Consider the following 19,721-nt stretch of genomic DNA (forward strand, 5'->3'; position numbering starts at 1 on the left):
GGCTGCTTTTTGAGTTGTAATGTTGCAAGGATCTCAGAACTGTCGCGTCATCCGAAAGAGGTAATTGCCGTGGCAGAAATCGGGTTCTCAACACAAAAAAGCTGTTGCATTTTGTGAAACTAGACTTTTAAGCGAGGCCAGTGTCAACCGGCGTCAGGACTGGAATGAGCCGCAGCCATGCTACATGCATATGCATATCTGTGATATCATAGATATGGTACTCAAATCGGCACCTTCTATAAGGATGTGTCTCTGGCTATACTATTTCGATTTAATGAACTTAGATTATCATTGATAGATCGATGTAATCATAGATTAAATTGCACGCGGGGGTCATTCAAGCATACACTATATACTATTTCCAAACTCTTTACTAGACCCTGGCGATAGAAGTACTTCGTTAGTAAGCAGGTGCTCTTCAAATGTAATATGCAACCCATATCTAACTTTCATTAAATATTTTCAATTTTGGATGTGTATAGATGCAACTTTAAGAAAATCTAGTTGAGACTGGCTATATCTGATATCAGTTGCATTACGACAGCTCGAGAGCTCAAAAATGCCTGACAAGGTAACAACGTTAGATGAATAATAGAAAGTTCTTAACCTTATATCCGGCTACATGCCATGGGACTAGCCGGCGACTCTATAGAAGGCCCTGCCTTCAAAAATGTCTAAGCTGGTTACGTAGCCAGCGTACACATTGCATATATGCGCGCATGCACCTTACATTATTGACGACCACTAGACTCCTAGACGCAGGACGCCTATTCGTCGACAATATTATTGCCGTAACTAATGGCTGGCAATCGAATCACAAGGAATATCACTATTAGAAAATATCAGCCCCGATCTCGACATTAAAAAGAAAATATCAGCCTCGTAACCAAACTGTGAGGAAATATGCGTTTCAAGGTCGATTCGACAAAAACAACACATTCTTAATGTTGATTTAAGTATTTGTCCCCTAAGATTAATCAACAAATCCGAATCCCAATTTACAGGTTATTACAAGAATTTGATGGAGATAATGGAGATAGTTAGTTCTATAAACAGCATTGTATTACTCGTCTGGAAGCGGGTTAACTTAGGGGGCTCAGCTCAGTAACGTCTTGGAACTAGACCAGGGGCTCAGCTGTGTTCCATGAGTCTAAAGTCTAACTAGAATTACGTACTTTTAACAACGTTTATACATTCACTCATAATTAAGCTAAGATTTACATGTAATATGCTTCGGGCATCGCAGTAGATCTATAGAATGGTCAGTCCAAAAATAAAATTTGGAGACAAGGAAGGGATAGAGGTTCCGAACCGCGTTTTAGGTTCTAGAGAGCTCCTAGGCCACTGATAGCTGATATAACTAAGTTATCATCTTATAAACACATGGCAGTAAGCTTAGAGCCTTTCAATACTCAGCCATGACGTAGGAATTGGTTGACAGAGGATACGCTCCAGTAGAAACATATTCCTCGAAGGGATATTGTATCCAGTCATGAATTCACCTGTTGTCCTCGTTTATATGCAATTGGGTGTTGGGATGTCAAATCCACGGCAGGTGAAAAGTTACAGGTCTGGAAGTCTTTGGATTTGGATTTAGGTGGCTTGTGCTCTACTTTCACCTCCGCTTTGTACCGAGACAATGCATGCATGCATACATACGCCAAGTGATCGGTTTTAAGTTGATAAGGTATTGACACGATGTGCATCCGTTTTACTTCTTGTATGAGTGGTTTTCTAGATGTCGAGGCTAGAGTTGCCTTCTCTTGTGCAACCGTCATAGATTGACCCTCTCGCCAGCAGTAGCTTGTATATAGTATGTCTAGCCAATATGTCGGCTATTTTTCATAATGCAGCTTTTTCTGTGATTGTGGCCTTTATTTTGCTTCTAACTAAGGCCTGGTCTAGGAGGGGATAGTTTTTGAAGAGTAAATTGATGCATTTTCGGGTATGGAAAGAAAGAACGCCTTCATTACTAATACATGTTATTAAACGCCAGTTTAGAATGAAACTACCCAGGTATTTTGATGTGCAAGTGTACTGGCCGGGTCATGAAAATATACATAGAATGACAGAAAGGGAATATAATCGAAGATAAAAAAAAATAGCAAATCGTTAACCAATTACGATAGTAGCTGAGAAAAAAAATAACAAACCAAGCCGTTAACGCGTTGATTCTGAAGTTGGATCAAGCATCTTCGACAGCAACAAGCAGGTTAAACCCGCGTACGGAGGCACTACTTTTCAGGGTCCGCAGTGACCCTTGCATGAGCACCATTCTTTGAAGATCCAGTAGAGCTTCCGATGCTTCCCTTCTTTCCATGCTGTGATCCATTCTGCGTCGCGAATGCGACAGTTCCCAGGCTGTTGAGGATCTTCGGAGCATAATGAATAGCCAGCGCTCGGACAGCTGGCGCTGATGAGCATATCAGGGTGAGATTTAGTTCAGTACTAAAAACACGAATTAGTACAATTTTCTACTTTTGTTTGCAGTCGATATTAAGCACTTACATCGTCCATGCATCAATGATCAAGGTAGTGGAACTTTGGGAGCTGTAATTCGTGTATTGTTCGAGCATCACAAGGCGATAGCAGCTAGCAACACAGGCACTATGGGAATAGTTAGCAATGCGGGAATTTGGTCATCTTTATGGAGGATACACATACATCGCGCCCAATGAGAATGTGATAAGTGCCAGAATTCTCTCTCTTGGATAGAGTTTCAGTTGGAAAACCAAAGGCATTGGCAAAATCCAAATAATAACATCTGTGAGAATGTATAGGCCGGCAAATGCAACTTGTGCTTTCTTAATGTTGATTCGGCATTGTTCCCATGGGTAGTCCCAGTATCGGACGTGAGGGCAATTGACGAGCCATACGATAAATGCGGATATGGAAGTTCCGACAACGATAACGGTAGTGGCGTAGACGGACCAGCGGATATAGTTCCAGTTTGTCATGCGGTAATAAAACAAAAGCAGAGAGAGCTTTATGGTCATCATAACCCAAGGATAAAAGATGGTTAATCCGTAGTAAATCTGTTTCGATGAGATTAGTACTTAAAGCTTACTAAACTCTTGTTGCGGGTTAATCATACTTCAATACTGCCTGATATATTATACCAAGATTTGTCATAGAAAGCCTGCCATTGCGTATCTAGAATCGGGGAGTTAGGAATGAGAGTCTACTGATGTACTGCAAGGGAAGTATTTTACGTACTGATGTGATCATGAGCGACGGCAACTGCTCCCCAGATTACGGTTAGGACCTAGATATAGATCGCTGGATTAGCCTTGAGCTTTGGCACGTCTCGTCATCAGATTTAAGTCTTACATAACCAACAACAGCTAACCAATCAAACGGCTGAATTCCTCCAGCTACCTTGTACCTCGACCACAAACGTAATGCCATAATCAATGTGGTAATTATTGTGAACGAGATAAATAGCGGGATGACGACGTTCGGGTTGGTGGGATGCGGTAAAATCGGTGCCATTTGGTACGCAATCGTCACTATCGTTCCAGCGAAATTTTGTGGTCCGTCAAATATGCCGATGAGCCACTGTGCATGCGGCTCAGCAGGTCCGAATCTCTGGGAAATCTCCTTTGCTGTCATGTTGCCCCGCACTTGCCATGCATAATCGGCGTATCGCTTGATGACCTCTCCTGTTGTCTCATATTTAAATTTTGGTGATAAACCACCTAACCACATAGCTGTGCTGAGAACCTGGTACATGTCGTGGGGTGAAATCTGAAAATCAGCTGGCAGCGGAGGGAGAGCATCTTGCGGTGAGGGAGATGCCATTTTGTCTTTGTTGCCTCTTCTGTTTCTCTCTAGAGCTCTCTTGTCTATGGGGAGCTGTCTTCGGCCGGGGAAATCGTATGCTTCGATAATATCAATATCACGATAGAATATGTAGAGAGAAAGAAATAAAAAGCGGGTCTGTTAACCAAACAGCGGGATGCCAATATATCAATCATATACCAGAAGTAGTCCAAGCCAAAAGAAGGTTAACAACCCATTTCAAGGCGGTTCTGATGAGACACTGCAGCTGATTCGAACGCCATCAGCCCTTTTGAGTGACAAAAACGAAAAAATTTTCGAGCCTGCTGCGACCAAATAAAGATATCAACTTATGTATGTAGGGGCGCATCCATCCGCTAAGGCACGCCGTGCTGTTTCGATCGTAATCTTTTGAAGGTCATGTTTGTGTTATTTTGTATGCGCCAGGATGTCCTAGAAGCCAAACCAGGTATAGTGCGTCCGTCCGACCACGGACGGTTACCAAAAACAGCCCATGCTCGCAAGGTTTTGCGATAACTAGGATCTATGTCGGTTCAGGTATGCCTAAGCGACCAAGCCTTGTTTTAAAATGATAGAGTCGGCTAAGCACTCTGGAGGGTGATTACTGGCGACGAAAGGCCACGGATACCGGCGAGCACGACAACCCTCACCTTTTCTCAGAGCTTTCTACCTAACCCAAGATTCTTGAGGCCAAACCACCCAACGAAACTCGAGCTATCCTACGCGGAAACCGGAACCGGCTGCAGACTTGAAAAACAAATACCTACCTATAAATCTACATGCCAAGGACTGGTGCACACTATCGCTTCAAGAGCCTTGGACTTCGTGAACTTTTGCCGTTTCGCGTGGACTCCATTGCTTCACAGTGCCTTTTCTCTACTTAGCATTCCAAGGCGGGCGTAATCAATACCAACTCGTGAATATTCTTCAGGCATGTGGACCAGACTTTACAAGGCCATGCGAGTAGCTTAAAGAACGAGCCATCAAAGGCGGCAACGACCAGTCTTGGCCGGTGTGATGGACTAGGGCATGGCCGGCATGCGCGGCAGAACTTGCAGTTTCCTCCTTCATCTTCTCTTTCAAGCGTCTATAGCTTTGATCTTTGTGGGTGACATGTAAAGATTCGGAAAGTTGACCGCAATCCGTGCAATCGCATATGCAGTTGCGTGTCTCCGCATCTTGGAGTGGGTACATACTACGTATATAGGCCGCGATATAATCTGGAACTGTCGTATAAGCTAGCCTAAACTACAACTGTAGACTTTTATACCAGCCATATAAGAACATGGTCATTCCGGGTAGACACTTTGCTTTGCCTTTCCCCCCTTCTTGACGATGATCAGCTTCCGTAAGTGAGAAGGATTTTAAAACGAAGAATCATCCGCTGTCGCTTCGCAGAGTACCCGTGCATCAGTTTCAGACCTAATTCTTCCGCCAATATCAAAGATGCGGTTCGTTCGTCCGACATCAGTCTTGTTGTTTACGGCCTGCCTCCTAGACACCACCAACGCTTTTGGCTGGAAGCTTTTTGGCAAGAAGTCCTACAATCTGCTCGGGTTTTCTCCTCCAGCCTTCTATGCAAACGGAAAAAGAGATCTAGATTCACTTCCGGGGGGGTTCAATGGCCTAGCAGCAAGGGATTCTAGCCCTGCGGAAAAACATCCCCTAGAGAAAAGGGCAGGGAAGTCATGCGATTGCATAGAAACGGAAACAGCGAGCTACGGTCTCGCTTCCCTTGAGCCTTTCATGGCGACCCCGTTCGGAAAGTGCAATACTCAAAGCTCAACATCAAGAGTCTGCCCAACCGATCATTTCTGTGTTCCTCAAGACAAGACTTTTAGTCGATGCCTGCCGACCACTGTCACTCTAAATGCCGATTACATAACATATACTGGCCCCGCTGTCCAACCGAAAGTCACCTTTTGGTGGCTTGATACGCCACCTGATTATGGCGCCGACCCGTCTGGCCAATGTGGCGGGACTAGCCAGCCATCCCCGGCCCCTCGTAAGTATAAAAAAAGCTATTACTATTAAAATACTGTACTGACAGATTCTTCTACAGTCTGGGATATGCGTAAGACCAAATGTCCCCACGAGCACGCATGCGCTTGTCAAACAGCTGGCTTTTCCGTCTGCGTGGATACCAAAGCGAAAGAGTACACTGGCACTGCTTGCCCCAAGGCCGCCAACACATGCAAGTACCAATTCAAGGATAATTTGCCCCCTCCAACAGCAACAGCCAAGATTGGAGGCCAATGTGGTGGTTCATGCTGGCCCGGGCCTACAAACTGCCCTGGCGGCGCAACCTGCTTTACAGAGACTCACCCATCTCCGGGAGCGTATGCTATGTGTCATACTACTAAGCCTGCAGCTGTAAGGAAGCTGAGGTTAAAAGAAAGAGCAGAAGAGGGGATTAATGTTCCCGCACGAGTACAAGCGCTAGCCACTCCGATATACTTCTGAGCCTGAAGCCGCTTTACAGCCATTTTCGTCTTTTTTACATGTATGACCCCAGCTCCGAATTTTCAAACTTCGTGACGCTCTCTTATACACCCAAACCTGTTAAACCTGCTATTTCCATTTAACTATCTTATATTCCTTGGGGATCGTACATTGCATTTTCTCTGGAGTTATGATGCGCTTATGTATATCAATGTACCTACTGAGCTACAGGGTTTTCGTGGCCGTTTTATAAACTTATACCCCGATGACTCAATATTTACAGAACAAGGGAACTTTGGAGGGCTTTTCTATTCTGTCATTCCCTTTCCATTACATGGAATTTCTTGGTGGTTAAGAATTCAACATGTAACTAGTTTATAGACTGTCAAGATACTACGGCCAAAAGTGTTTTAAGAACAGTGTTGTTTTTGTTGTCGAAATGGTGTTGGATTCTTGGGTTATAAATTTAGCGGATTATGAAACGCCTCCTATGCATCATGCAAACATGGTTTCCGCACCACGGTACCAGATTATGTACGTATGAGCAAAGGAAAAGGCTGCATCTGCAGAACTTCAGTCGGCCCGTGGTAATTCGGAGGCTTTCGTGTTCGAAACATGCCTAGAATGTGGAATATCGATAAAGGTCGTCATAAGTGCAGGGGTCTTCACTTATTCTGATTGTCACACGATTCACTGTTTTAAATTTTTCCTTGGTCCAGGAAAATGTGAGCCCTGGGAGCCTGATTCGATGCAATTTTGGAGCTCCGGTTCTAGCGCATGAAAAATGTCCCCGAAACATCTTGTCTAAAGCCTTTATCTGCTTGCGCGTACGATTTCACAGCCCTACGACCAAAGATTGGTAAGTTTAAATAAGAAGAAATAGGAAAAAACAGAGGTCCGGAAAATATTCGATTTGTATTGATAAATAGATTAAGGATAGATACTGGTACCAAACGAGACCAGATAGACATGAGTTGATATTATAGAAATAATAAAAGAATGGTTGATTGCCCTGAAACTTTTTGAGAAACAACTTACACCTGCCCGATGCTTTCATTTCGTTTAAACATGCCCCGAATTCAAGGGAGAAATATGCTAAAAAAAAAAAAAAAAAAGAAGGAAGCGAATGTCATGAAATAAGGGATACCTGGTACCTATGTATGCTGTAAACGTAAATGTATAAATATGTATACTAGAGTCATTAAAAGTTATCGATGAGGTATAAAAAGGACCTCTGTATGCGTATCGTAGGTATAAAAACTGAAAAAGCAATAGAACTATATATAAAGCCGATGGAATTGACCATTCTACAGACCAACAACAGCAGCCAGCCCGACGGCACCAAACAAGACTTGAGCTTTAACAAGGAAGTTTGGTCCAGCACCTGAACCACCGTCAGAGGTGGTTGGAGTAGGTGCCGATCTTGTCATCGTTGCCACCGCGCTTGTTAAGAACTTGGTCATTCCATCACTGGTCTCAGCAATTGTAGTAAATGCGGTTGAAACTTCTGGCTTTCCAGACTCATTTAATCCTGTAGGTGCACGTCTCGAGGACTCCGAGCCACTCGTTTGAGTGGTCGGGTTGTCCGTCGGGGTATCGTTAGAATCTGTTGATGTAGGTATAGATGTAGATGGGTCTTCTGTGGGTGTAGAGGTGGAATCTATAGATGGAGGGATAGAGGAATCTGTGATGGGGAGCGTAGAGTCAGAGGAAGGTGTTTCTTCGCTCGCACTGGTACTGCTGCTGCTACTGGGAACGGCAATAGTAGTGGGAACTTCGGGGGCAGAAGTAGTTGTCGTACCAGTTGTATTCTCAGTTTCCTGGGGGGTTTCTTCAGTAGAAGTTAGACTCGTACCGGTTGGTTCTTCGACTGGTTCTTCAGTAGGTCCTTCAGTCGGCTGAGGATTATCCTCGGTCGTTGGAGTACCATCATCTGTTGGGGCAGCACCATTATCTGTCTGAGAGGGCTCCGTGGGTGTATCACCACCAGTAGGCTCGGGCGCCGGATCGGTGGTGGTGACGGCAGCAAAGTTTCCATCTGTTGTGCTTCCTGGTGCTGGTGTCGGGCTGGTCTCTCCGCCGCCGCCACCACCTGTTTCGGTCCCTTTACCCTGTGTGTCGTCCTCTCGAACCTTTCTAATCACACGGGTTTTGGTGACTTGGTCAGGAGCGCTGAAAAACGGAGCGGTAGCCATAGGACACTCGGAGTCGCCATCATCGGCAAGGACAGAGATAGTTGTGAGGGCATCGACGCAAGTTGTCCCTGTCGAACTGCTATATCGGATTTCGACAAGCGCAGTAGTGGGTACTTCGATGCTTTGGCCAGAACTAGCAATATTGTCTGTTTGTGTGAGGATTGGATCACCAGATGTAATTGGCTCAGCATCAGCGATAGTGGCTGGGTCATCCGCCGTCAAAATAACATAGACTGTCGGCGTCAAGATTGTGATAATATGGTAACAATGTTCAAACCCAGCGCTTGAGCATGTCTCTGGAGGTAGGGTGACCGCAGACTCCGGCGCGTCGGTCGTCGAAGTTGGCTCCTCAGTGGTACTTGTTGTTGACGGGTCGTCTCCCTCTTGCGCCCATGCAGACACGAGCAATGAAGCCGCAATGAACAAGGTCGATACTTTCATCTTGATCTTGATTGGTGTCTATCGTTTAAGATATTAGGGATTCTGTAGAACCAGAGTACTCAAGTGGTATTGATCTTCGGTATTGACAAGGGCTTTGAGACCCACTGTGGAATTCGGAAGGGTGCAACCTTGTATTGAATACGAGAATTAAGGATTGTGGATTTGCTCACCTTTCGCTGGAGTACAACCTCGACTTGAATCTTTAAATATATTCCGAAATCCGAGAATCGTTGGGAAGGCTGAAAGATTTTCTCCTCTTTCGAATCGCAGCCGCCATCTTTATCTCCATCTGGCATGAAAACAGACCCCTTTCAATGTTTGCATCTCTGTTGATAGTTCAGCCGCACTGGCGTTTTTGCCAACATTCGCTTGAGCCTACATGCGACTAGTGCAATATTGAATCCCGCCATTCTATATTCTTAGTCGTCTTGGCCGGCTGCCCTGTGACCAAAGCCCAGCACAGAGTTTCGTTCTGAACTTGCCATTTCATCTCTGTGGTTGAACCAAAAGTCGCCTTGCGAGATTAATCTCTGCATCATGTGTACCGCAGCACTAGGTGTACCGGTGTTTCCTTGACAGTGTATAAGTATATATAAAGCAGAGCGTAAATGAACTCCTAAAAATTAGCTGTATACAGAGTATAGATAACCCAAGCTGGTTTCGGAATTGTCGCCGAAGGACTTCGATCTATATTTTTGAAATTGATTAAATCTCAAGACTCTTGGGAGAATATTAAGCATTGGTCGGAATCGCCACCGAATGCATCAGCTGTTTTAGCAGCAAACTGTTAGTTTCTGTGCCCAGCCAGGCTGCAGACTAGGATGCAATGTGACCTAGACCCTTCGGATCTTTGTCCGAAGTTCGGCTTTTAATGTGAAAGTTACCAGGTCAGGCGAATTACCTAACACCTCAGGCAAATTAGTAATGAACATGAAAATTTTCCAATCCCGCAAAACAGGAAGAGAAAAAACAAGGTGTAGACCAAGCGACTTGACACCAAATTTTTAAGCAGAATATATACCATTCAGTTTCGTAGATTTGGACGCTGTGCTAGCACATGTTGTTGACAGAGAGATACTTTTCTCAAAAATTATGTTATTTTCTGGTGCATGAACAGCCAACGTACCAAGCACTGTGGTGCGCACTTGACCAAGCGACAATGTTGCCAAACGGCAGAAAATTTCGAAAACTGCAAAACTTCGCCGCCAATATTTCAACACCAAGTGCCACAGGAGACCATCGCGCAGGAGTAGGTTATACTCGGGGCTCGGAGGCGTTTTGGAGAACCTTTCGGTCCCTAATTGCATGACTCCAAAGTTAACAACATGGTTCTACCGTAGAGTTTCGACGATTCGTAGGTGGTGGCAAGATATTCCGAAATTAAAATCCATGAAAAATCTACTATCATATCGACACAAATCTATCCATGATATCTCTAGATAGATCGTACATTTATCGATACAATTCTAGAGTTTCGAAGATTTCAATACAGACTCAAACCAGCGGCTTCCCCTCTCGTTCACCCCAATTTCGGTAGCGAAACTCAAATCTGCTCTTCACAAGCTGATGAAAACGGCGGAGCCCTGAGATTTGACATCAGCGGCCAACCCAGTAATCAAAATTTCAAATAAAAACTGCAGACATATGTGAGGTTCAGATCCGAGGCAATAGATACCTTTCTTGTGTTTGGCTCGGCTTCGCTTCGCGAGTCTATGATATACCGCATAGGATAGCCGATTTGAATATCAGTCACAGGAAACCCTTGGCACACGTACATCCTGCGATCGTGTCCCATTCCATCTACCCAAATTCCAGGTTTGCATATTTTGGGTTTGTCTATCGATGAAATTTTGTTCCATGTAAGGCGGAGACCAGCAAGGTAGCTGCGTAGAAAGAGTGCCAGCTAGATAGTAAGTTTTATGTGGAATCTGGACGGCGATGGCTGCATGGATATAGTTACAAGCCCTTAGCCCCTCCTGGCTAACGTAATATATGATGCTGACAGGGAAGGTACCGGATCTGCGGTTTCTTGACGAGTGTATATATAAGAGCATTCGTGCACTAGAGATCTATCATCGATCTGATATTTCAAGGATTTCTACTAGCTCCCGATCTAAGATCTAGTAGGTAGCGGGAAACAGGTTTACCTATATTGTTTATAAACCGCCGCAACTTGACAGTATGAAGGTTTTTGCATTTCTCTTAATATGGGCTTCGCTCTTTACTCAGATATTATCCATTCCGCCCGAGCTTTTAGACTTCTTTAAGTCAATTGCAGAGAAAACCAAATGTCGAACACTTAAAAATTCTCTCCCGGCCCCAGAGGTGGCATCTGGGTACCAGGCAAAACTAGCCATCACTGAGCTAAGGGATCCTCGCCAAATTCTCTTTGATAAACAGGGTAGACTACTCGTAGTTGACAGAGGTATCGGGGTTAAGCAATTCAAAGTGGATAGGTGCGGGCTCCTGGTAGGAAGTACAACAATTATTGAGGATTCCAACGTAAGTTTTTTCATAATATATCCTCAAAAGGCATATTATAGGATACTTAAGATCGGTACTAATATTCGCAGCTTAACCATGGTCTTACAATCTCTACCGATGGCAAGACACTTTTTGCATCAACCTCGGATATAGCCTATGGATGGAGTTATGATACAGATAGTGGAACAGTTTCCAATAAAAAGGCCTTGGTGACGGGAATGTCGTCCGGCGGGCATACTACCCGCAGTCTTCTAGTGCCCGACGGGAATCCTGATATCCTGCTCATTAGTGTGGGATCTGACGGAAATTTTGACCAAGGAACCAAAGAGTATTCTTCGGGTCGCTCTCAAATTCGCGGATTTCAATGGAAAGACCTGCTCTCAGAATCAGTAGAATATAAAGAGGGTGGGACAAACTTCGGCTGGGGGCTTCGGAACAGCGTTGGCCTACGGGACGACAAGAAGGGGCAACTCTGGAGTGTAGAAAACTCTGCGGATAATATCAAAAGGTTCGTCCACCTATAATCAAGACCTCCTATAGCTTTTTTTTAGCTCGTCCTAACACACAATATTGTCTGGCTTTAGAGACGGTGTCGACGTTCACACTGATAACCCAGGCGAGGAGCTTAACTTTCACGGCTCAGTTCGTGACACTAGCACCTCAAGAAGGAATTACGGCTACCCCTCCTGCTTTACTGCTTGGGATCCTTCCGTAATTCCTGATCACGAGGATATTGCTAGGGGACAGCAGTTTTCTCTCGATTCCGAGGTGGATGATGCTAAGTGTGCCTCGGACTACCAGGCTCCGAGACTTGCTTTTCCTGCCCACACCGCACCACTGGATATCATCTTCGACAAGGCTGGAGACGCGTGGGTTACTCAACATGGCTCATGGAATAGAGATCCTCCAATTGTAAGTATGATCTTGGTCCAGACGTTATTTTGAAAAAGCTGGAAGGCATATATCCGGCTGCACACCTACTCACAAATAGAACCTATCTCTAATAATAATATATAGGGCTACCAATTAATCACAATCCCTTTCGATAACAAAACCGGAGAACCGAAGGCGGACAGTTCATCAGATACAGGCTTCAAAGCAATATTTTCGAATAAAGACCTGAACTCTTGTCCCGGTCGTTGTTTCAGACCGACAAGTTTGGCTATCGCCGATGATGGGGCAATCTTCATGAGTTCTGATTCTACCGGAGAAATTTATAGGATCGAGAAGGAGCAACCAGGGCGACCTAGTCGTGCCAAATGGCCATAATAATGCCAAACCAATTGATCATGAGGTGATCGATCGCGCGCTGGGTGCTGTATTAGAAGAGGGGTTACGGCGTTGTGGAGCTCGGAATATGCATTAGTCTACTTATACATATTGTACCTGTCACGATTTAAAATACACGATATCCAGTTACTATGTTCAGTTACCGTTCAAATTTGAGTGGTATATTCTAAACCTTCTAACCCCTCGGTGTGAAGTAACAGTTGGGCTCGGGGTAAGCCTCGTCTCTAATGCAGGCGATTGTTAATCAAAATCTTATAACGAAACCTTATATTAATTAGTGAATTACTAGTCTATGTATGTATAGAAGCCTCCTCATAACGGTACATGCTCCCTATCATGATATCAAGCGTTTTATAATCTATATGTATACAATCTGGCCGAGGACGCCCGCGCCGATGAGAGCCATAGCCAAAGGAGCAGCTGTTTGGGCTGCTGCAGCATTCAGTGATTGGGTACTAGTGCTAGTCACCTCTCGCATCTCCGTTGTAACGACTGTCGTAAAGACTCCTCCCCCAGATGTATATACCGAAGTTAGGGTGACCAAACTCAGGCCCTCCTTATACCCAGAAAGTGCTGTGTTGACAACAGTGATTGAATATGTCGAAGTGATAACTGAGCTATCGGCTGTGAGAATGGTAGTGGCTTCCTCGATTACAGACGAAGGGATTACTGATGTGAATTCCTGTGAGAAAATCCACCCATCCGTCGTGGCTTCTTTTATACCGGTGATGGTGAATCCACCACCAATAGGAACAAGAGTTTGTGATGGTACTACAGTCTCTGTATCGTCGATTATTGTTGTGACTAAGATATCGGAGGCTGTGAAGGAGATAGGGGCGTCTGGAAGCGCAATCACTATGAAGGTGGGAATAAGAGTCTTCTTCCCAGAAATGGTAGTTGTGATGTCTATATCGGACGTTGTCATTGTTCGATATTTACCCCTTCCACCATTGGCAATTGAGAATAGTACGGGGGCAAGATCGGTGTCTTGTGGTCCAGCAGTCGTATCAGCGGGGGTTGGATTGATTCCAAAACCACCCTGGTGATTGTAGCCACCACACCTGGGGTCTCGAGCGAGCGGACAAGCAGTGTTAATACACATTGCTTGCAGGTCTAGAATACCGTCGGGAAGAACTATGGTAGGGGGTGCGCATGCCTGGCCGAAGGTTGAGTTGAGCATTGAGGCGACTGCAATAATGTCCCCTTCAGCTACGCCTAGGGATATGGCTGCTAAACTCAGCTCCTGGATAAAGTACCCTAGTTGAGGAGGTGCGAGGTTCATGAATTTGTGAACCTCATACATGCGGGCACTTCCTTGGTAAGCGGGAAACCCGTCTTGTCCGTAAAGCGAGCATCCCAGCATCCCGCCAAAGTATTGATACATATGGCTGAATAGCTTACTATTGAAGAAAATTGTCAACCTAATTCTATTATTCGACCTATGAAGATAAAAGGGAGTACTAGGGTAATGAACATACTACTGCTTCGACCTTTGACTGTAGGAGGGCTTACCCTGCCCTAGCGCGAATACCCCACCATCGTCGAGGAAATTGATGATAGTTCGATTTCCAGGCCGATACCCTCTATTTGCGCTTGCAAGTCCTCCATTAAAGTATGGTAATAGAGATACCTCGTCTCCATTAAAGGTTCCCGGAGACAAGATACCTGTAATTTTGACACTGCTCGGCCCACTATAGTTCCCGATGAAGGCTGTGTTGATTAACCTGATCATAAATGAATACTGGTTGCTCCCAGTATTATCACCGAACAAAGCCTTTGTGTACTTGTCGCAAAAGGAGTCCTGGGCTAAGACCGTACACTTTAATAAGGATAGAACGGTACATAGGAGTGATATAAACCCTCTCCCGAGATACTTCATGTCGTAAGATGTGTTGAGGTTTCAGATTGCAACAAATCGGCACCACTCCAGACCCTGATATATATCCTTCGATCGATTGCTATCAGTAATTCATGGGTCATTCTCAAAGTTTGTTTAAATCTGGGAAGCCTGGACTTAAGTAGCCCGGGAGTAACAGTTGTCATTATTTCGTTGAGCCCGAGTATGCAATGATAATCAATAATCGTTGCACGCGGGCTATAGCTAGAACCTTGGATAACGAGAGATAACACAACTTATGTGACCAGACATCCAACTTCGACAGCGGCAAGCCGCGCTGCAGGTCGCAGGGTTCCTCCCTTGAGCTTGCTCTATATCACGATATTGGGTGGGGGGTGCTTGCAGTAGTGAATATGTGGGAGATATCTCATGGTTTCCCTGGTCAATTTTGCTGAGACACCGCATTGTGCTATCAAGCAGTCAGGTAGATTCGTTCTCACTGTCCAGGTTCATAACTTAATTCGAGGGCCAGCAGAATGCATCGATCGAATAACGGTAGAATATTTTTCTTCCAAGCCGTAATTAATTTTAAACCAATCCCAATATTTAATTATTCAGATGACCTTTAAAATTCATATTTCCGGCAGAATTTCCAGAGATAATATGGTTCTCAGCCAGAGGTTCGCATTGAGTACGATAAGGATCGTAAATGCGATATCGTGATGCCGGTTTGTTGGTGTGATACGACCTTCCGGGCCTGCATATGTGTCGCCTTCTTCTGCGCGGTCGGAATGAAATGACGGGATTGGTGCCGGTGGCGTTGATTGCAAAAACAAAGATCGAAGATGCAATTCGATTGCTCGGATGGCAGCCGGGAGCCGGCTATGCTTCTTAATTTGGGACACCAATCAGTGTAGTTGGATTGGCATATGTTCCTGGACACCCCTGTGCTGTTGACAGCAATTGAAACCACTGTACTTATGAACTAGAATGATATCGATGAGAGCTGGCATATTCCCGCCGGAACTAGAAACGATGATAACTTCGTATCATTGATGTAAATTTGCGATTCTTCACTGTACATGTAGTGGTTCTGTCGCGCTACTAGGATAGGCCTAGAGAGGCCTGGGGAAGAAGATTGAAGCCCCGATCCAGTAGCATTTTGTTCCTCGTCGTTGGAGCTAGATACTTTGAATTTACGGCTGAATGGGTGGGGGCACTCAACTTACAGTTTGGATGACATTTGGCTTCGTCAGGCCGAAGCTAATCAGGGCACCACCTCAGAAGTTATTTTGTTGCATTGCATTGCATTTGCAGATTTGCATGTTTGGATTCCCAATCTTCAATCTAGACTGATATGGAATAATCTCTACTTAGGTATATGTATGGTCAGCAGGTAGCGCTGGGAATCAAAAGGAAGAAAATTCGTGGGCTGGATGAATTGTCCAAGTCATGACGTTCTTTATCGCTCCTTGACGCGAGTTCATTCATGCAGTGCCGGGCCAGAGTAGCAGGGAACTCTGCAACACGGCTGGCCACCCTTGCAGGTCTCAAGTCATTTTTGATTCACGTGAACTGCAGTCGGGCAGCGCAGCTATCGATATCGATATAACATCGATATTCCAACCTCCGAGCATATAATTTTGACAATATTGCAATGACTTCAAGCTATATCAAATCAATCCCAGCTCCCGTGGAATCAATTCCAAAGTCTGGCCCGGAATTAAGCACATATCTTGCAGATGTCATCAAGGAAGCGGACTCGCTTATGAGCACCCTTGTTTCCCCGCCCAAGAATCCGTGGAGCTTACAGTTCAAAAAGCATAATAAATTTGTTGAGGTTGAGGTCTCTTCTCGACATCACCAGATTAGTGAGGGAACTGAATACTGGTTTGCTAGACGTAGTATTCATGAAGTTGGGGTTGAAGGAGATACTGTGAAAGAGACTTTACAATGGGATGATTTTAAGGGTCTCCTGTTCCACAACCACTTCGAAAACGAGAGAGAATACGGTCCTTCGGTTAGCCGTGTCGATACTCTCGACATAGAATGGGATTTGTCAGGCGTCGCCGTGCCTGGTTGGGAAATTGTAAAAGTCGGTGGTAAGTTTCATAAACTTCATGAATTCACTTTGAATTCGACAAGAATATCCGATTTAATGTATCGGCGTCTTGAGGCGCATTAGTAGACATATGATCAGGTTATAGAGTTACTAATATCCGGATCCGTATATGTAGGATATGCAATTCATCACCACCTACCATGGCCGTTGAATCCTCGAGTGTTCCCAGTATTGCTGGTACTAGCTTCAGCAGCCGATGGAGAGGAGTTCATGGTTATCAGTCTCCCCATAAAGATACCACCTGATACTAAGGGCCAGAATACGGAGACAAGTGAACTAGTCAGCGCAATCGGTCCAAAGGACACTATAGGACAATATATCGCTGTTGAGCGAGTTACTTTCCGAGCACCGCAAACCGGTGACGACAAGCCGAGTGTCACCTGGAGCATGGCGACGGCCAGTGGTAGGTTCCTCATGAACCAATCTATCTCAAAATGTGATTAAATTATGCATTGAATTAATCAATTGGCCACGAACTATAATAGATGCGGCGGGGAACATACCCATGGCGGTGCAACGACGGGTAGTTGGGTCGTCGATTTTCAAGGATGTAGAAGCATTCTTATTATTTGTCACGAAAAACAAAGCAACTTAGGTTTCTTGAGGACTTAAATAAGATTAAAACATGGACTACTCCTGGAAACTCAACTCATGATAGGCGATATCATTTTAACTGGCCATGGCTATAGAAGATATATCCTAGGATCCTAGGTTCTCGGTGCAGTATAGATCTAGATACCTGATTCCTCAACTAGAAAAGGTCGAGATTGAAATTTCGTTTTGGTGGCTTTCAGCCCTCTTATCTAAGCTAGACTACATGTATACACATTCACTACAAACAAGCTTTACAAGCCTTGCGAGTTAGTTTAGTAGCATATCTCGGTTTCTTCAAAGGTTTATACATTTTCGACAAACTTGTTTCGCGCGAAATGGGGGTTTTTGGCCTCGAGACCACACTCTGGGGCGCCTGGTGAGAAGTTTCGCAATATAAATAAGCGATGTTACATGTTAATATCCGGCAGCCTCTCAAGATGAAAGCCCGGATATAGACTAGAGGTTTCTGGTGTAGAGCGCTAGAAAATGTCGCCTCGGTCTGGGCCAACTTGAAACTTCTAGAATGGCCATGTCATTATCATCTGTTCCTGTTTTGCGTCAGAATTAAACAGGATCAAAATATTGGCATTAGAACGCAAGATCGGTGTGTAAGATCAGTGTGGCTGAAGATAAACGGTTGCGGATTCATGTTATATGCTCATCGTACGGCTGCAGCGCAGCAGAGGTTGTCGCATTTCCAAATCCGGCCAGGATTTTTGACTGTTCGGGAGGGTTCTTATTTTGGCCCTGTCGTATATACCAAAGCTAATCCTTATAATAACTGACAGGAAATGAGGAAAAGGCGACCCCTAACTTTTTTATTTCAACATTACGTCGTCAGTTTCGGGACCTGCAAGGTGTTATTTCACGAGACTCTTCGTGCCGACCCCAGCTTTGCTTTGAGGTTAATCAGTTTACGGGGGAAATATGACATAAACAACACAGAAGGATAGTTTAACGTGGACTTATAGGCCGTCCTGACATGGCCATATGGTCGTATTGAAGAACGATGCCGAATCCCACTTCAGTCGAAAATCCAAAGGGTCTTCCACCAATTCTTAAGTCAGAGATAAAACTACAACTCGCTTTGACTACAGCGCTTGCAGTAATCACTAGTACGTTTTGCCGCGATAGAAGTTTCCATATCACACGATCGTTGTGGGTTTAATTCATTTGTATAAATCGGCTATTTTGGCTTCCATGGTCAGATATCAGAGATCTTGTTTCTAACTGTTAATTTTCGATTTCAACCTATTAGCTATTGTGGTTCTCGGCAGACTTTATATCAGAAGATTCTATATTGGCAAGGTGGAACTAAATGATTGGGTCCTTCTTCTCGCCTGGGTATGGTAATCTCGAGATATGTCGAACCGTCTGCGCAATTGCGCACCATAGCGTTAATGACAAAATATAGCCCCTAACAGATTTCTTTGGCCAAGATATTTCTCATAGGATTTACAGGAACACAGCTTGCATCAGTTCCTACCGCCTATGCACTCTCGGACCATCTCGAACAAGGTGTATTCGATCCAGACGCAATAACTCTGAAGGTCTGGTTTCACCCCCTTGTGCACTCGTCAAATCCAGCCGGCTCCAAAAAATGAGATCGTACATTCACTATTAATAGGGCTAACCAGGGCAAAATTGCGATCTTATAGCTGAAATATGACTACGTTTTGATTATTCTCTATTACACCTGCGTATATCTGACGAAACTTTCCATTTTGTGTCTCTACCTTCGGTTATGTAAGTTTTTTTTTTTTAATATATCCCGATGCCTCCATGAGAAAAGCGCTGTAATATACTAACGCAATAGCGTCATAGGCAAACGCGAGAACAAACTTCGATACCTAAGTAGTGGCTGGCTTCTTCGCGCATTAACATGGCTCACCCTAGTATTCATCACACTAATGTTCATTCCATGCGTATTGGTGTCAATATGTCGTTGCATACCGCCCTCGAATGTCTGGTCTGTAAGATCGGATGCCAAAGATGTAGGGTGCATCAACCGAATCGTCTTCTTTCTCAGTAAGAACTATAATATCGTATTACCATTGATGCCCACTAATGATATATTTCCTATCAAGGCACAAGCGTCCTCCATATTTTTGCTGACATTGTGATCGCTATACTTCCTATCCCGCTTGTTCTGAAAATCCGGGGGCCTTTGATATATCGGATCAGTTTGCTAGGTGTTCTAATGCTCGGATTGCTGGCTACCATTGCATGGTACGTTCGTTTTATCTGCATTTTTGATTTCTTTCACTCCCAATTGTCTCCTTGCATTTGTACTTTCAATTCTGGCTACACGGATATCTAAAGTTGAGGTGAATACGGATAGTGTTGGGCGGCTCGTTATTCTTGTCGAGGCCTATCAAGGTAAAGGTTTTTTTTATCAATATGCGACTATGATCAATACATGGTCATATTGCGAATGTGCCTTGGGTATCATTGGGGCATCCGTTCCAGGTAAATTCCTTTCTTCCCCCCAGGTTCTTTATTTGACCCCCCCCCC

General features: G+C 44.6%; 6 protein-coding genes across 6 annotated transcripts; 3 read left to right on the plus strand and 3 right to left on the minus strand.

Annotated features, from left to right (window-relative positions):
• Positions 1-2,234: 2,234 nt before the first annotated feature.
• AOL_s00076g465 (uncharacterized protein) lies at positions 2,235-3,801 on the minus strand (the record flags this gene model as incomplete). The annotated part of the gene is made up of 6 exons (XM_011123017.1): positions 2,235-2,448; positions 2,509-2,607; positions 2,665-3,035; positions 3,095-3,153; positions 3,217-3,265; positions 3,331-3,801. The coding sequence occupies 6 exons, from the start codon at positions 3,799-3,801 to the stop codon at positions 2,235-2,237; spliced, it is 1,263 nt and encodes a 420-aa protein (XP_011121319.1).
• A 1,446-nt stretch (positions 3,802-5,247) lies between these two features.
• On the plus strand, positions 5,248-6,264 carry AOL_s00076g466 (uncharacterized protein; the record flags this gene model as incomplete). The annotated part of the gene is made up of 2 exons (XM_011123018.1): positions 5,248-5,806; positions 5,864-6,264. 2 exons carry the CDS (start codon positions 5,248-5,250, stop codon positions 6,262-6,264), a joined length of 960 nt encoding a protein of 319 aa, XP_011121320.1.
• A 1,286-nt stretch (positions 6,265-7,550) lies between these two features.
• Positions 7,551-9,175, minus strand: AOL_s00076g467 (uncharacterized protein; the record flags this gene model as incomplete). The annotated part of the gene is made up of 2 exons (XM_011123019.1): positions 7,551-8,897; positions 9,050-9,175. 2 exons carry the CDS (start codon positions 9,173-9,175, stop codon positions 7,551-7,553), a joined length of 1,473 nt encoding a protein of 490 aa, XP_011121321.1.
• Positions 9,176-11,060: 1,885 nt separating this feature from the next.
• On the plus strand, positions 11,061-12,632 carry AOL_s00076g468 (uncharacterized protein; the record flags this gene model as incomplete). Its single annotated transcript, XM_011123020.1, has 4 exons — positions 11,061-11,381; positions 11,453-11,871; positions 11,948-12,275; positions 12,381-12,632. 4 exons carry the CDS (start codon positions 11,061-11,063, stop codon positions 12,630-12,632), a joined length of 1,320 nt encoding a protein of 439 aa, XP_011121322.1.
• Positions 12,633-13,011: 379 nt separating this feature from the next.
• AOL_s00076g469 (uncharacterized protein) lies at positions 13,012-14,532 on the minus strand (the record flags this gene model as incomplete). The annotated part of the gene is made up of 2 exons (XM_011123021.1): positions 13,012-14,053; positions 14,132-14,532. 2 exons carry the CDS (start codon positions 14,530-14,532, stop codon positions 13,012-13,014), a joined length of 1,443 nt encoding a protein of 480 aa, XP_011121323.1.
• A 1,615-nt stretch (positions 14,533-16,147) lies between these two features.
• On the plus strand, positions 16,148-17,056 carry AOL_s00076g470 (uncharacterized protein; the record flags this gene model as incomplete). Its single annotated transcript, XM_011123022.1, has 2 exons — positions 16,148-16,592; positions 16,728-17,056. The coding sequence occupies 2 exons, from the start codon at positions 16,148-16,150 to the stop codon at positions 17,054-17,056; spliced, it is 774 nt and encodes a 257-aa protein (XP_011121324.1).
• Positions 17,057-19,721: the final 2,665 nt, after the last annotated feature.

The sequence above is a fragment of the Orbilia oligospora genome (assembly GCF_000225545.1).
Source record: "Orbilia oligospora ATCC 24927 unplaced genomic scaffold scaffold00076, whole genome shotgun sequence".
NCBI classification, from domain to species: domain Eukaryota; kingdom Fungi; phylum Ascomycota; class Orbiliomycetes; order Orbiliales; family Orbiliaceae; genus Orbilia; species Orbilia oligospora.